Source organism: Protopterus annectens, chromosome 6.part0 (genome assembly GCF_019279795.1).
Source record: "Protopterus annectens isolate FY-2018-M chromosome 6.part0, PAN1.0, whole genome shotgun sequence".
Classification (NCBI taxonomy): Eukaryota; Metazoa; Chordata; order Ceratodontiformes; family Protopteridae; genus Protopterus; species Protopterus annectens.
The window spans coordinates 1,988,392,707-1,988,411,139 of record NC_056737.1 but is presented as its reverse complement, the minus strand read 5'-3'; the positions used below and the strand labels follow the sequence as shown (position 1 = coordinate 1,988,411,139).

Here is an 18,433-nt window from a genome sequence, read left to right as displayed (position 1 = left end):
TAGCCGACTCCAAATCCAGCTCCAAATAGGTGACAAGTGGAGTACCTCAGGGTTCAGTCCTGGGACCACTCTTGTTTAGCATCTACATCTCTGAAGTACAGGCCAACACTAAGGGACTCTGGCTAACAAAGTTCGCAGATGACTACAAACTGGGAGCCATTACTGAATCCCCAAATGATGTAGATATTCTACAAAATGGCCTTACAGAAACAGATGCTTGGTGCCAGAGCCATGGGCTCAAGCTTAATGCCAAGAAATGTACAGTTATCCCCTTTGGGAAAAAACATGTACCCATGAATTACCACATAGGTGGCAGTACACTAAACACCGAAAGTGTGATGAGAGATTTAGTGACACAGGTGGATAGTGGTCTCACCTTCGATAACCACATCGCCACAACAGTCAGGAAATCCTTCTATGTGGCACACCTCATCACTAAAGGCTTTTCATCCAGAAAAAAAGAGGTCATTGTCCCACTGTACTCATCCCTCTTTAGACCCATTATAGAGTACAATGCCCCGTTTGGTATGTACCACACAAGACATCTGCAACAGCTGGAAAGGCCACTGAATTACCTCACTAAAAGAATCACAGACCTAAAGCAGATGCCCTATGCTGACCATCTAAAATAACTCCAGCTATCCTCTGTGGCATATCGTCTACTCAGAGGTGATCTCTGCTTAACATACAAGGCCATGTCAAACCCTGAGCTGTTGGACTTAAAGAAATCCCAATCCCTCAGAGCCACACGCTCCAGGGATCTAAACCTTGTCATCACAATGAACAAAACATGCTGGAGGGATGGGTTCCTGACCCAGAGACTCCCCATATTCTGGAATAGACTGTCCATACATTTCAAGCAGAGTGCCTCCTTGGCCCTCTTCAAAAGGAACCTTGACAATTGGAGGCAGATAGGAAATTCAACTCGGGGATCACGTCAGTCACCTTGCTAGACAGGGGTCCAGGGAAGTAAATATTGTGGGAAGAAATATCCAGGGTATTGTTATGGCTAGGCTTATATAGGCCCTAGGGCCGATAGCCTAGTACCAGCCTATGAAGCTATGAACCCATATAGCTAAGGCTACTGCAGCAGTGGTCATTTGAACATATACAATTATGGTAAGTTTACTTACACAATTGTATTTTCTCTTACATGCTTGTCAGAGCTTGTTACTGAATTTCTATACCCTGTTAACATGTGTGTCTTCAACAGTGTTGAAGTAATTGAGTCATGCACTGCACAACATATTAAAAATGTTTTCTGTTATAAGGTGCTAAACATGTTATTTTTATGATTTTAATTTTTAATAGCTGGTGCTCTTTTCTTCATCTGTATGATATGGTTATACTAATGACCATTTTCCATTAATGTAGATCTTCAAGTGAAGTGGTATAGCAAGGACAAAGAAATCAAGCCATCTCGGTTCTTTAAAATGACTCAGTTTGAAGACACTTACCAGCTAGAAATTGCAGAATCTTACCCAGAAGATGAAGGGGAGTATACATTTGTTGCAAGCAATTCAGTAGGCCAAGTGTCATGTTCGGCTCATCTAAAACTGGAAGGTACATCACTTGTGAGATAATGCTGTCTACTGGTTATTACACTGCTTTTTAAGCATGCACTTTGATATAGTAACACAGGTGTGAATTTGTATATTATATTGTATTGATCATACTATGTTTTCCTGTAGATTTCAATATGCTTTCCATTGTTAAATTAATGCTAGGTAACTGACCAAATTGAATTTATGCATGGTGTGTTCTACAGCCTCCTACAAGTTTTGATATACATTTTTAATTTTACCACAAACATTCAAGTGTTATAATCATCGCCATCACAGTTCATGAAATCCTGCTTGGCTATCACAAGTTTGTACTCCACCAACTAAGGCAGAAATTAGAAAATAAAATTGAATGAGCATAATGTTTGCTTCATGAGAAAACATTCCTCTCTCAAAACTGTGATATACATTAATTACTAACATAGAGCTCAATGCAGTAAATGATGCTGAAGAAATATATTTAATAGTTTACATTATGACAAGTGTTTATGAGTGTGTGCATGCGCTTCTGTATATTTGTCTATTCATAGAAAAACAGGCACAAACACACACACACACACACACACACACACACACACACACACACACACACACACATGCTTATCCATATTTTATTCAAGTTTTCTCATGGAACATACTAAAAGCTCATTTTGTTATTAATGAGAAAAAGTCATGCATTGCCTTTACACTGAAAAATTACTCTAACTTTACAGTGTTATGGATCTAAAGGACTGCATTTCTTAAATGGCTATGAGATATGATGCTGAAAAATTGTTTTGCAGATGTATAGATATCCTTTCCATATGTTGCTGCAAAATATGTCTTTCAGTCTAATAAATACCATATGAAATAGCTGACATTACTCTGTAATAATTAGAGTAATGTTCCCAGATTCTTTTTTTTGCTCACGGGGAGTAAATCTGTAACACTGCAGTACTTCACTAAATAAAGCAGATGGTATTGCTTGATAGAGCCAAAGTTTTTGTTTATTTATTTTACATTTGTTTACCTGGAAAGTCCGACTGGGCATGGATCCCATTTTCAGCGGAGGCCTGGGGAGAAAAGCTCCACAAAGATTAGTACAGTAAATATAGTAAATACAATACACGTGTTAATAAAGTATAGTACAGAGTCAAAAATTAGTAAAGTACAGTTTCAAGGCCAAGAAAGGTGCAAAAAGTAAATGTACTATAAGGAGCACAGTGTGTTACAATAAACAATACAGTTGAAAGGACATTTTGTTCAGTCATTTGGTTGTTAGCTATGTATGAGGTTCAGTATAGTGCCAGCATGCTGGGAAAAGAAAGACTACATAGTAAAATATCAGAGCTACATCAATGGCAGTCATCTCATTGTTCAAATGGCCACACTTTGGGTGATCATGTGACTGTCATGGCAGGGGCAGTGAGGTTGTATGCCCTGTACTGTGTGGCTTCACATGCACAACAAAGCACCTCATAGTTGCAACACGGGCACTGTGAAAAGGTAAGCCAGTGCCAGCACAGTTAAGTGCCGGCTCAGTTTGATGTGCAAATTGGGAAGAAAAGGGAAGAATGGACAGCCAAAAATGGGGCAAGAGCAACACACACAAGTGCAGAATGAGGAGAAGATGGCGGGGGGAGGGAAGAGGGGCAAAATGGTAATGTGCATACGACCTCCAAGCCTGGAAATGGGCAAGACAAGCATGGCAGCTCTGACTGTGACTGATAACCCATTGCATTTTGGCAGTAATTCAGAGATGATTATTGTAAATCGTCTCATTAGCACAATCCCCTCACTATGAGGTTTAATTTAGCACATTAGAAAGCAGTCATCATACTGCAGGACATTGCATTACATTGAACAGCTTTTGAATAGGAATATAGTGGATAACAATTTGCCCTGCCATATAGGTATACTGACAGAAGGCAAGACAACCAGTAATGGACCTCAGGACTGCTGGGTGCATACAAGTGTGCATGGCAGCAACATGAGCAAATACTGAGCAGTGAAGTGTGTGGGATAGCATATTACAAAGACGTAACAAATGTTTGTCCTGCTGTGGGAGCTCACCCTAGTAGGAAACCAAACACAATGACATATAGCTTTCTATCCTGCTGTAGGGAGCTCACCCCGAAAGAAAGGATAGCATTAGGGCACTAATGGTTACTGTTCAGCTGTGCAGAGATGGTCACAGTGTACCATACTGACATAGAGCACAAGACAGACCACAGGGACTATGAGACCCCCTACACATAGGTCATACCAGCTGCTGTTAGCACAATGCTACAAGATGGTGGGCTGTGGTGACATGCCAACTGCTGATGTCACTACAGGATAAGGTGTGAACAACATGATATTGGCAGACAGGTATATGGCCAGCATATGGAGACAATTTGACAATGCGGTGACTTACTTTTTTGCTAAGAGTAGTTATACAACTGATAGGTGTACACATCTTATGTGATTATGAGAGAATGCCTTTGCCTGGAAAAGTTCACCACACCTGAGGCAGAGGAGCTACTGCAGATAATATGCATGCATGGCATCCATATCCTTGAGAAGAATAAATCAGACAAGGGTTTCAAAGGCGAGGAGTGGCTGCTATTAGTGCAGCACATCAGTGCATTTGGGTGGCCATAGTAAGACACTAGAGAAGGTATGTTGCATGGCTACAGATGTGGTACTACTTGTCAGGATCAAGGCACAAGTTGTTGTCAGGGACAGGTCCATCACAGGTGGTGGATTCTAACACAGAAGCATCATAAGGAGGTGGAGGACGTCTGGTAATCCTATCCATGACAGGTGAGGGAATGCTCTTACCTGGCAGTGGCTTGAATGTAGGAGCCAGGCAGGTGGTAGCTGGCTGAATGTCTGCAGGGGATGGACCAAGTGCATAATAGTATGTTCCATTTCTGTTGTACACTGACACATACACTTGAATAGGTTATTCATCAGAACACATGCATATCCGATTTACAGGTGCATTGGGGATACAACCACATTAACGTGCACCACAAAGTATGTAAGCAGCTATATGATATACAAATAATTAGCATCTATGGGTATATGTGTCATGTCTTGAGGTAGAGACCTATATGTTTCAGCATTGCTACAAGTATGTTATCTTTATGCTTTCTCAATTTCTACTGGCGGAGGGGGTCCAGCACAAAAGGTCATGCCCGATGTTTATGGGTCACCTGTGGCTAACAAAGATGCCATCATGTAAATGGCAGACTCAGACAACACATTGTTACTGTAAACAGTGCTAACACTAGAGAGCGTGCATACATGCTCTACATATGACATGATGGCATCCCTTGGCTTTAGTGCTAGATGTCCTATGTATTAGCACCACCCAAGCTACACAAGATTTACCATGCAGATGGCATCTATAAGCTGTACTGCCTCTATAGCATGCAGATGTACCATAAGTGAAATGTGTGTAGGTGTCCATCATTACCATGAATCCAAGAATTCTCTGACCTAGATTCCATTCTTGGGAATCCATCAGTGGTTGGCAATTCAGTGATTCAGGTACAGGCAGCAGATATACACATCATATCTTAGATTCTGAGTATGTTGTATGCCCTGTGCAAGTACGTGCATCCTCTGCAAGGAGTGCAGGACGTCTTACACCACATGTGAATGGCATGGCATATAGGGCCCTGGAGGAGACACACCTGCTGTAGGCATCCATTGGTACATACATGAGTATACTGGTAAATGCTCAGTGGGGCTATGCAAAGGGCTAGATGTAAGGTGCATGGTCACAAGCTAAGTGTCACATACTGTTCCAGAGACTGCATCACTGTCACCTCTGAGCATGGTTTCCTGCATCCCTGGACATGGGGCATTTTCATGGTCATGGCTGGTGCTCTTCCAGCTCCACTGCAGAGGTTTTCTACTGGGCTAGTCACTCTGGTCCTGCAGTTCTACACAATCTCTATCCCCTCTTCGCCTACTGAGTACACCACCTAGCTGTGGCCATTCATGAGGTCATGGATACAAACCATTGATTGCCTTCTCTGCTATGTAGACTCAGCAGGGTTCCCATGCATGCCTTTGAAGTGCTGCATCATCCATCAGACATGATGACACTTTCAGTCCTGATAATGCAGGGCTACATGGTACACCCAGCCAGCATTCACAACATGGGAACGTCACCCTGACACTAGAGTATATAACTAGTAATTTCCACCAACCTCCTAGTTTCATGTATAGCTGCCACATCCACCTCCCATAACTTGTACACAATAGCAATGCTGTTTTCTGTCATTCTGTCCCATTCCACCTGTGCAAATGATGGTGATTGTGCCCTGCCCACCCTTCTGGCCTGTATGGGTAAAATAATTTCTGATTGCACAATATGGCCAGTAAATGTACCATAATCCATAACCTGGATGTGTTAATGCTAACATTTTTTTTATTCTGTACTAAACATGTCATGGCCCATATTTTTTGACAGATAGGGCATGTGGCATATGCCTATAATCCTAGCAGCTTGGGAAGCAGAGGTTGCTGGATCAAATCAAACTGTTCATTAGAGACCATAATTCCTGGTGAAGGGGAAAAGAAGTGAGCCCTAAAGGAAGTGGATATAAAGTGAAGCCAAAAAACTCCTATGACTATACCATTTCTTTGCAAGTGTTATGTGTTCATCTGTCTTTGTTGCACATGGTGTATCTCTGCATACAATTCCTCTGTCAACTCCTCACCCAACTTCTCCTCCACTGCTGCAACAGGTCTGTCCAAGTGAGATGAGATGTGGTGCAGAATGTCGTGCACTATGTTCCAATGTTGTATCTGCTTTTGTACCACTGTATTGTATAACATGGTACAGACCACAAATACCTTACTGCAGGTCTATGGTGCATACTGCAGTGTGTCACCAGATGTTTCCAAGTATCACATGTGTGTCTTCATGAGGCATAACACACAATCAACAGTGTTCCATGTCTGTAACAGTGTGGTGTTGTAAGATATCGCTGCCATAGTCCAAGGCTAAAGATAAGGGGGGGGCATCAACCTGGATTCCATGGCATATCCTACATCACCTGCAAAACAGTGGGCATCAGCATATCCAAGACATTATGGCTGACAGTATGTGCACCCATCAACTAGATGACTTTGTGGAAGGTCACCCTTCAGAAAATGTTGGTAAGTGAACAAGTGCCAAATATGGGAACTATAGGAACTGACTGGATGGCACACAGAGGCATTGTATATGATGACCTTTGCATTCCACATTACCTGGCTGTTGATGGAGTGGAAGCCCTTCTGGTCGATATGCCTAACACTTTGTGGAGAAAGTGGGGTCTTGATTGCTGCTGGTAATGTGGATGTTGTCAGTGGCCCCCAGGACCTAAGAGAAGTAGGCGATGTCATAAAATCTCTGCATAATGGTAGATGTTATGTTGTCCATAACCCGCCTTTGTTCTTGCTATTTGGAATCAGCTCCGACTCGGCCATATACTATAGCTCAAGAGCTTTTACTGGCTTGAGGCTAACCCCTATCCCAGCATGCCTAGTGGTAGTTACCCAGATCTCATTTGCTGCTTGCAGTGTCAAGATTATGGACACTGGCTCAGGCTAAGTGTTCTTTCTATTATTATATTTTTGAGCTAATATTTCCAGTTTAGCTTAGTTATTTTGTTAACTGTAGTTGTCCTTAGCATTTATATCTATCCGTATCCCATCTGAGTAAATTTTTTTTGTATAAATTAACTGTTTTTTCTCTTGGGCCTTTCCCCTCCTGCAGACCCATTTAAATTAGAGGGTTCTTTTTCTCCTTCTTGCATGTCCTTTAACTTTAAGGAGTTGCCGTTTGAGTTAGAGGCTATCATTAGGTGGGGAGTTCACCATTTAACTTAGAGCCCCCCCCATCTTTTTTTCCCTGTCTGTTTAAAAAAAAAAGGATATTTTTTCTCCATTATTACCATAGTTTTTTCTCTTTATCTAGTGCGATTGATAGTGTATTACTTAGTCTTGTTATTATCAGTCTATAGACTTAAACATAGTGCTGTTTACAATTATGTCAAAGGATACTGCAAAGGACTTGAAACCTTTGGGTTTCAAAAAATGCGACTCGTGTTGCCAAAAGATGTCCCTTACGGATGGGCACATGAGTTGTGTATATTGTTTAGGACCCCTTCACCTGCAGGATTCATGCTCTGTCTTTCATGCCTTTAGTTCACGAGTCCTGCAGGAGAGAAGAAACAAGCTAATTTTGAGAGGTTTGCTGAAGAGCCCTTTTGATGCTTCCATGGAGGGAACTCAGCCAGCAAAACATCGAATAAAGTCAAGCCTTCTTCCTCTTCGGCTCCGAGTTAGGACCCGTCTAAGGACAAGGATAAACCACAAACTAAGTCACACCCGACTTTCGGTTCTGACAAGACATCTTCACCTATGGCTCCATCTGTGTTTTCGGAGCCTGTAAGGTCCCATAAACGTTCCGGGTCTCCTGCCTTGGAACCAGTGCGGTCCGCTCCACAGTCTCCATTATTGCAATCTGTGGCGGGCAGTCATTGGTCTTCAACAAATTCCTCTCGGTCATCCAGGAGTCTCTCGGATGATGATGTGGAGAGGGTGGTAAAGAGGCTTCCTGGGACACCAGCACTAGCTATAATACTTTCGGGCTTATCCCAGACAAAAGTGGTGCTGACAGTCCAAACAACACCTATCTTGCTTCCTCCTCTGACTCCTCTAGAGTTCAGAGCTGGAGTCTATGGAAGTCGTAGTGATGGAACCTTCAGTTCCAGTAACCTCCTCTGGTCTTTCAGTTCTGACTACCGCTCTGATCTCCTCGATACCTCCTACTATCGAGGGATCTGGGGGCCGACGCTTCCTCACTGGAGCTTCGGTGCAGGTCAGCTCAGCTCTTACATCGGCCTCGGAGCCGTCACCCTTGGTTCGGAGGAAGTCTCCTGCCTCTTTGGAGCCAGAAATTTTTTCGGGTCTGGACCGCAACACCTTCGAGGTGATGAGGAGTGTGCAGTCTGCTGAGACAGCTCCACCCTCGGCTCCATTGGCTCCTTTGCCCTCGGTGCCGGTGTCTGCCTCTGAACCTCCCCTCCGCCCCAAGCGTAGGGAACTCATGGTCCAGGACACCCCATTGGGCAATCCCACCTCATCCAAAACCTCCCCTGAGCATCCTTTGGAGGAGGTCCCTCGGAAGAGAACTTGCAAGAGGAGGCATGTGGACTCTCCTGAGTCCTTGACATCAGACACAGACTTGGATGACTCAGAAGGGTCCCCACGGACCCCCTCTGAAGATGTCTCTTTTTCAGACATCTTAGAAATCCTTAGACAGAAGGGTGACTGGAAGTCCCTTGCCCCTTCTGAACACGAGTCTGTGTACCTGGATGCATTTGGTTCCCGACCCTCCACCTCTTGGGTATCTCCTCCTTTTGACCCACTATTACACATAGTGAGTCAGAAGGCTTGGAGCTCTCCAGACACGATGGAACCAGTTCCACGGAGGTCCAATAAATTCATTACAGCCCCTGAAGACAGGCTCTTCTTATCTAAAGGTCTTCCCGCTGATGCTATGGTGGTGGCAGCAGCCACCAAGAAGGAATTAGCAAAAACGTCTTCATCTGTCCATCCCCCGAACAATGAATCTCATACAATGGACAGATATGGGAAGCGTATGTTTTCTTCAGCGACCTTTACACTCAAGTCGCTGAACTATTTGTCTCACTTTACAAGGCTTCAAAGGGATCTCCTTAAGGAGTTAGGAGATACCTTACAGGATCCTACAGCTGCGGGAGCCTCTGACAAAGCAGCTTCTCAGCTTGCGACCTTGACATCAGTGATTAACTCCTCCATGTGGCTCATTTCTTATGCAGCCGATGGAGCAAGCAGGGTGGCAGGCACCTTCAAGTCTTCCTTTACCAGTGCCCCCTTTGACAACTCATCCCTGTTCGGGCCTCAGGTAAAAGAGACTCTTACTGGGTGTGAACAGGATGGCAAAACTCTCTCAGCTGTGGGAGTACGTTTTTCTGCTCCATCTAGGCCCTATCCCAAAGGCCAGAAGAGCGGAAAAATGTGGTTCCGGAAATCCCAGGGAGCTTCGCCTGACAGACGTGGAAAATTTTCCCCCAGGGGCAGAGGGGAAAACAACAATGGAAGACACCGACCTCGGGGCAGGGGGGGGGGTCCGCAGAACCAGGGCGACAGAGATATCTTCTCTGGTAGGTCTGACTGTTCGATTCCGGAGACAGTCGAGGGGAGATTATCCTTGTACCCAAAAGCCTGGCAGACAATCACAGAAGATACATGGATACTATCCATAATATCCGGAGGTTACAATTTCCCCTTCTCAAAACTTCCCCTATCAAAAAGACAATACTCTATCCCAGATGTTCCACCCAGTCTTCGGGATCAAGCAAACCTGGAGGATCAAAGGTTGCTAAGAAAAAGAGTCATCCAGGAAGTCCCCGCTGACCAAATCGGATCCGGAACCTACTCAATGTTCTCTTTAGTGACAAAGAAAACAGGGGACTGGAGACCCATTTTGGATCTCAGCAGGCTAAACAAGTCAGTCAAGAAAACAAAGTTCCGGATGGTAACACTGCAGTCCATACTTCCCTTTCTGGGACAGGACAATTGGATTCGCTCTATCGATCTCCAGGATGCTTGCTACCATTTAAAAATGGACAGACGGTCAAGGAAATATCTACGCTTCCGGCTGGGAGCCAGTCACTATCAGTTCAGAGCTCTGCTCTTTGGTCTCACCACAGCCACCAGGGTGTTCACCAAATGCATGGCAGTAGTGGCGGCCCATCTGAGGCGTCAAGGATTCTGGGTGTTTCCATATCTAGATGACTGGCTCCTTACTGCCACCACCGAGCATCAACTAATCAGGGCAAGGGAATACACAATCCACTTTTTTTCTCAACTTTGGATCACCATAAACTACGAAAAATCTGCCTTGTCAATATATTATCTTTATAGGGGCAGATTTAGACACAAAGGCCATGATAGCAAAGCTGCCTCAAGAAAGAGTATTAACAATCCGTCGCCAAGTTGTCATACTGTTCACACAAAAGAGGATTCAAGCAAGATTCATCCTCAAGGTACTGGGTTCTATGGCAGCGGCAATCACTCTGGTTCCTATGGCTCGCTTCCACATGAGAATTCTACAGTGGCTTCTGTTTGCACAATAGTCATTCCAGGATTTACCCATGTTACATCAGATTCTGATCACGGAATCCTGCAAAAGGGATCTGAAGTAGTGGCTTCACTCCCCTATGATGAAAAATAGGCAGGCCATTTCTACCTCCCAACCTGTAGCCACAGTGACCACGGACACTTCCGAGATAGGGTGGGGGGGGCATTATCTGGGACAGACTGTTCAAGGGACTTGGCAGGAACATGAGTACCACTTGCACATCAATGTCCTGGAGATGAGAGCAGTGCTCCTGGTATTGCAAGCACTTCAAGACTCTCTCCCTACAGGGACTATAGCAATTCAAATGGAAAATATGTCGGTAGTATGGTACATCAACAAACAGGGTGGAACCAGGTCTTACCCCTTGTGTTGAGAGGCTCTACGAGTTTGGCAATGGGCGATGTCTTCCCAGCGCTTTCTGGTTGCAGCGCACATTCCGGGGAAATCCAACGTGATAGCGGGCAAGCTCAGCCGGGCCATCCTGATGCCCCACGAGTGGCCCCTTAAGCAGGAAGTTGCAGGCGTGATTTTTTCCAAATGGGGCCAGCCATGCTGCAATCTGTTTGCCACCTCCCTCAACAACAAATGCAGCAGCTATTTTGCCCTAGTCCCACCACCAAGACAGTCACCCAGGGACGGACTTGTTCACAACTGGCCCCCCGGGGACTGCTTTACACCTTTTCCCCTGATCCCCAAGGTTCTTCAGAAAACACAGTCATTGGGTTGCAAGTTAATCCTCACTGCCCCTTACTGGCCTTGTCAGATATGGTTTCCATTCCTTTGGCCTCACCTGCAAGGGGAACCTTGGATCCTGGACCCAGTGCCAGATCTTTTGAGACACAGTTGGGGGCTCTTCATCCTTCCATTCAAACTCTCAAGCTCACAGCTTGGTTTCTCCACTTCAGGTATTATCCAGGCTTCCAGATGTTTCCCCAGCAGTTCAGCACATTTTGATTTCCTCCCATAAGCCCACTACTAGGAGACTTTATGCTAGTAAATAGAAGACGTTCTCTTTTTGGGCAGGTAAAAATCAGGATGATCCCTTTACTGCTCCCATTTCAAAGATTCTTGAATTTCTCACTGAAATATTTGACCAAGGAGTAGCTGCAGCTACTATCCGAGTTCAGTTAGCTGCCATTTCAAATATCCATATGGGAGAAATGGGTTCCAATATCATGTCCCATAGGTTATGCAAGGCTTTCCTAAGAGGTACTACCCGATTAAGACCTCCAATAAGAGAACCTCTTCTGCCCTGGAATCTAAATTTAGTCTTAGACGCTCTGACCACCCCCACCCCCCCCCTTTGAACCTTCTGCTTCCTGTCTGCTCAAATTTCTAACTTGGAAGACCCTTTTCTTGGTTGCAATTACCTCAGCTAGAAGGGTCTCAGAATTACAGGCCTTATCTATTCATCCCTCTTACTTGATTTTCCATAAAGATCGTGTTTCTCTCAGAACCAAACCTCAGAACCAACCCCTCTTTCTTACCCAAGGTATGTTCTGAATACAATCTGAATTAATCCATAGAGCTTCCTGTGTTCTTCCCCAATCATGGCAACAAGGCAGAGTATAAGCTTCATCAATTGGATGTTCATAGACAGTTAGGTTTCTATTTACACAGGACCAAGAAATTTAGAAAATCTGATCAATTGTTCATATCCCTTTTGGACAATAAAAGAGGTTGTGCAGTCTCAAACGTGACTTTGTCAAAGTGGCTTTCAGACGCTATAAAACATGTCTATGAGTTGCGTAAACAAACACTTCCAGGAAAAATTAAAGGGTACTCAGCAAGGGCCTTGTCTACCTCTATTGCCTTTCAAGCCAGATTGCCTTTGGATTCGATCTGTGTAGCAGCTACATGGGCTAATCCTCATACCTTTATCACTCATTACAAAGTAGATGTGACCTCCTGGAACAGGGCATCCTTTGGTTCCACGTTCCTAAAGAGTTTTTTCCAGTGAGCCACCCAAAAATCAGGTGCTGGGGACACTGTCCCAAACAGCAAGAATGAAGGCGAGATATGGACAACATAACATAAAGAAGTTATGTACTCAACATAATGTTCCATATTTGTTGTCCTTGATCTCGCCTTCCTTCTTGCGTCCCTCCCTCCTTCCCCCTTCCTGGAGGATCGAGAAGAATCCCTTGTTTTATTGACTATACTGGCTGGGTTTCCTTTATACCATTCCTTATGGTCAGTCTCAGTATTACCTTGTGGAGGGATCACACCTTTATATGCAGGTGTCATCGGATATGTAAAGTAGAGTATATCTCTTATCTTTTATATGGTCTAGTGTTGGGTTATCACAAACGAGATCTGGATAACTACTGCTAGGCATTCTGGGATAGGGGCTAGCCTCGAGCCAGTAAAAGCTCTTGAGCTATAGTATACGGCCGAGAATCAACTCCGAACCCAAACAGCAAGAAGGAAGGAGAGATCAAGGACAACAAACATGGTACGTTATGGTGAGTATATAACTTCTTTTTCTGTCCTCAGCTGTCTGTGGAAGCTATATATATTACGGCAGTGTACAAACTCTGTTTGTAAAAAAGTAGCCATGGAATAACTTTTCAGTTGAAATGCATCTCAACTGAAATGCATCACTGAAGCGTTGAGTTTAAAACTGGGAGTTATGAAAACAAGGGGAAAAAAGAAAAAGGAAGGTGTTCCACTCTGAGATGACGTAGGCATTTACATCATAAAATGAGTGAGATAGTGGGTTGGGTGGGCAGGGAATGAGCGAACAAAGGAAAAGTTGCTGGAAATACAAGGGAGTGTGACTTTGGTCCGGTTTTTGCCACGTAGAAAGGTGGCAACCCTATATAGTCCTCAGAATAACCTGCCTACTATTGTTCCTAGGTCCCTATACACTTGGAAATATGATGTTCAAAATAGATGTATGTCACAGCTCGTTGTGCTAACTTCATATGTTTCTGAATCAATCTATTATATTTGTTTTTGAAATGTACATATGTGACAACACTCATTAGCAACATGATCTGCATTTGCATGCCATTGTGTAGTTATTTGCATATGATGCATAATATGTTATTTATTCACATTTTTGAGTCTCTTATTCACCCCTGCAAGTCTCCACTCGCCACATTATTTCATGCAACAGCGTGTTACTAGTTATTTATGAACACCCTTCACAGACTTTTTAATTTTTCTTTCCTTTTCTTGCTGCATTTTCCCTCCCTGTTTGGTCATAGCTCATTTCACATTTCTTTCTTTCCCAATAAAAGGACTTGCCCCGGCTGTTACACTTGTTGTTGTCTTTCGGCTTTTCCCTGTTAGGGGTTGCCACAGCGGAACTCCAGGCCGTTAATGATTGGCAGTAGATTTTCACGAACGCCGAGGTGCCAGCCCGATGTTCAACCTTCAACTAAGGCACCTCCGTTTACACATGTCTTTCGAACGCCCACCCAACCACGGGAAGGACATGCAGACTCCACACAGAAGGCACTCCCTGCACTCCATCCGAGCCCCGGCTGTTACACTAATGAGTGTAATTGTTTTGTCTAGTTATGCAATGGGTTCCTATTCTCTAGGAGCTCCCTGTGAGTGTCAGTTTACAGTCCAAGGCATTGAAGTCTTACTCTGCAGTTAACCACACTGTGGGATAGTCTTTTCAAAAGCATTTATTTATTTTAGCTATTTGTTAACTCGCATATTCACTGGACACAAGTGTCCCATTTCAGTGTTGAATGAGGAGCAATATCTAGTTATGTGACTTGTTTAGAGTCACACAGTAGGCAAATGGCAGTGCAAATAATAAAATCTTGTACCTTGAGTACAGGATGCAGCTCAGTAACATCTCAGAGCCTTAATCCTTTGCCATAATTGCCAGATGAAAGTATGGCAGGTTGTGATAGCAATGGAAGGCATATATTCCTCACAGATATCTTCTGTATTCCTTTGATTACTGGCTATGCAGCAGATAACCTATCCTCCAATTAAATTGCTCAACATTCCTTATGCTACTGTCAGGTTATATTTGCCACCCTTGTTTCCCATTCTGGCAGCCCAAGTTCATTCTTCAATCATGGCTGCTCGCAGTAGATTGCTGTCTTCTTTTTACACCAGTATGCTGGCTACAAATCATAATCTTTCCTTCATTACAGACAGCTGGGAGCATACTTTTAATTGGTCGGCTAGAATCCACCCAAAACCAGAAATTGTTTCTTGTCTTTTATAGCAGAAAAGGAGAAGACATATTTGTCTACATCTGTAACGGTACATGATTTTTGTAATTAAACCCTTTTGCTTTGGCTGCTGTTATGATAATATGGAGACCTACATATTAAGGTCGCAAATCTGAATATATTCTATATCAAGAATACCTTCCACTTACTGGCATCTGTTAACTGTTTAGTACCTCATGATATGTATTTTGGTAAGATCTTTACTTTGCTGTCCTGGATTTGCATTTATGGGAATTTTAATTAAGGGTTAGCATAGCTACGGAAACATGCCATGCTGCGCATGGAAATAGTTTACTGTATGTGCATAAATTAATACTGTGCACATTCTCATAAATCATAGAAATAACCATGAGATATTCTTAGAATGGATACAGTTCTTGCACATTTGAAATAGTTGCAATTATACAACAAATATGTGTTTTTTTCATATCACTTTTGTCTACAGCATCTTACACAACACAATTTTTAGGTATGCTGATACTGCTGTTTAAGATATCAGAAGTTATTGGATATAGTGTATTAACTGTTAATGTTCCAGAAGACATGGCCTTCATCTTGTCCATGGAGAGAGACAGAGGGAGAAACAGCTATGTTAGGCAGGTAATTTGGAGAATGGTATTCTGATTATGATTGCGTAGCACCACTGTTTGAAAAAAAATGATGCTTTATGAGCTTTAGGGTTATAAATACAGTGTTTCCCATGGCAGACAAAAATCCATGAAATATTTTTAGTAATTTCTCAGTGACTTAAAGGCAAAGAATTTAATATGATAGTTTAGGGCTTTCAATTAAAACTGGCATGCTTCTTTACAGGATATAAAAAAGCTGAAGAAGTAACATCATTGACACAATGGCATGTTTCTACATCAGTTTCCCATTCGAAAGAGCCTCTTGGACAGAGGCCTGCATTTATTCTGCCTATTTCAAGCTGCTCTGTGCGGAGTGGGGGAACAGCCAGATTTCATGCAAGAGTTTCTGGTCTGCCAAAACCAGAAATACAGTGGTTTCACAATCAGCAGTTAATACTACCCTCTAAAGACATAGTGTTTCATTTTGAAGACTCAACAAATACAGCTACACTTATTATAGTTGATACTTACTCAGAACATGCGGGGCAGTACTCTTGTAAGGCCAGAAATAGTGCCGGAGAAGCAACTTGTACAGCTACACTTTCAGTGACTTCAGAAGGTAAAATACATTTAATGCCTGAAGGGATTTAGTTAGCATTAATCACATTGCACACTACTACTACTACAATTATTTATGTTTGTACTATTCACCTTTTGTTAGTAGAAACTGGTACACTAACATAGCCCTAACTTTTAACCCTTAAACCACCTGATTATTAATACTAGCTTTCCTTGACCATTCTTCACCATGACTTGTAAAATTCATGCCATGTTATTGTTTTAAGTTGTTTTTGATTTCTAGACTATATTACTAAATGTAGAAAGAACACATTAGTAACAGGAAAGCAATACTTTAGGGCTTTACACTACCTGGTGGTTTAAGGATTGCAGCAGTAGTCAGTGCATCTACTGCTCTGTCATGCAAGATTCTTCCATTTCATCATTCTTTTTCAAGTAACTGAGAAAAATGAGCCTCTGCTTCTTCCATCAGCATGAAATTTCATTATCAGTCCATCTATGCAATTTTTTTAGAGGATCATCGGTCGGAAATCCTTCTTTGCAATAACCAGTTTATCAAGAGCCTGCATTTTGGCATGCACATTTTCATATGAAGAAATACCATTCATTATTCTCACCTGTCCACCTTTAATTACCATTTTTTGAGCCTGTAAATAATATAATGCTAAATTATGTGTTTTATTGCATAGATTGTACAGTAAAAATAATAGTCCAATCATAGCAAGTTCTGGAAAGTCAAGAAGAAATCTGCCACTTAAAAGATGATATCTGAAATTCATGTTGATTCTCCTTTAACAGTGAAAGAAAGTAAAGTCTATAAGCAGGAAGTCAAAGCAGGAAAAGAGTCATATGATGTCCAAGTCTTTGAAAGTGTATCTGAAAGGTCATCTGTGCAGATTACATCTGTAGAAATGATGGAAGCTCACCAAGTCACTGTTTCTCAGACTTCTGACAAGAGCTTGCAGAGATCCCAGGAGATGAAAGTTGGTCGTCCAAAGATTCTTCTAGAGCTTCGTAATTTAACAGTGAGATGTGGAGAAGTGGCTCAGTTCATTTGTTCCTTCGATGGGCAGCCATTTTCACAGGTTACATGGGACCATGATGGTTTAAGGCTGGAAGAGTCTGATCGCATCAAGCTTTCACAAAATGGAAATGTTCTGTCACTCACTGTCCTGAATGTGGAGCTTGGAGATCAGGGGCAGTATACCTGCACTGTAAAAAATGCAGTGGGGGAGGAGAAGACATCAGCGTTACTAACAGTAGAAGGTGGTTATTTATAATTAGAATGTTAACTCATTTAATTTAATTTCCATCATTTTCCATCTTTGCTTTTTGCATACTAGTTTTACTAAGCTTAATAAACTACACATAGCTTTAGAAAAAGCATATTTTTAATTTTTTTAACATATACGTTTTGATTTAGTTAAACTGCTTTATGCTGTGACACAAAATGTAACCTTTCCTCATCCTACTAACACATTAGTTCCTGTTTTTTTTTACAACTAATCCATATCAGGTATTCTCTGTTGTTAAAACTAAAATGCTTAATTTCTAATCCTTATACTGCTTAAACAGTTGCTATATAATCATTTTCCTAACTTTATTCTCACCCAGCTAAAGAAGCAAAAGCCAAAGTCGTTGCACAAATTCCATCTGATACAGACAGTAAAAGCATTAAAACAGAAAAAGAGTACCATATTAGGTCATCCCACAAAGTCATACAGGAATCTTCAGAGAAAACAAGCATCTCAACAAGTGTCTCAACGGTTTCATCACAAAGACCAAGCGGAACTGAACGACAGAGAAGCAGAGACTACTACCCTGATGTTGTACCGTGTGAAGAAGTTTCAGATTCTGGTGCCACAGTACCAGAGTTTCTAGAAAAACTAGCCCCAGAAACTATTATTAGTGAAGGAGATGATGTGTCACTCTTTTGCGTTATAAAGGGTGTACCTGCTCCTTGCGTCATTTGGCTGTACAACCAGCTGATAGTTGAAGAGTCGGCATCATGTGCCATAAAACACGATGGATCTTTGTGCATTTTAAAGTTAATGAAAGTTGGGCCAAGCCAGAGTGGTACTTACACATGCAAAATAGTTAACTCTGCAGGAGAAGCGGCGTGCAGTACTCAGCTCAGAGTGACAGGTTGGCAACTGCATGCTCCCTCTTGCATATCAACAGTGCATCTCAGTGCATTCATTCCATGAAGAAATTAAGAAAAAAAGTGATTAACTTATGGATCATTGCACTTGTTTACCTTACATGTTTAAGGCATGAAAAGGCATGTTAAAGATACCAGCAAAGCAAGCACAAAAGATTGTCAAAGAATGCACAATATGCAGTTAAACATTCATATTTGTGCAG

The 18,433-nt window shown here is 42.5% G+C and overlaps 1 protein-coding gene across 20 annotated transcripts in view; it reads left to right on the top strand.

Annotated features, from left to right (window-relative positions):
- Nucleotides 1-18,433, top strand: part of LOC122805019 (titin-like) — a 759,244-nt gene that overhangs the window by 257,552 nt on the left and 483,259 nt on the right. For 17 of the 20 annotated variants that reach the window (XM_044075290.1, XM_044075281.1, XM_044075292.1 and 14 more), the window contains 4 exons: nucleotides 1,375-1,563; nucleotides 15,735-16,109; nucleotides 16,868-17,335; nucleotides 17,684-18,214. In XM_044075290.1, the coding sequence (XP_043931225.1) occupies nucleotides 1,375-1,563; nucleotides 15,735-16,109; nucleotides 16,868-17,335; nucleotides 17,684-18,214 (1,563 nt within the window). The remainder of the gene's footprint in view (nucleotides 1-1,374; nucleotides 1,564-15,734; nucleotides 16,110-16,867; nucleotides 17,336-17,683; nucleotides 18,215-18,433) is intronic. The other 3 variants (XM_044075286.1, XM_044075293.1, XM_044075295.1) reach the window with 3 other exon arrangements.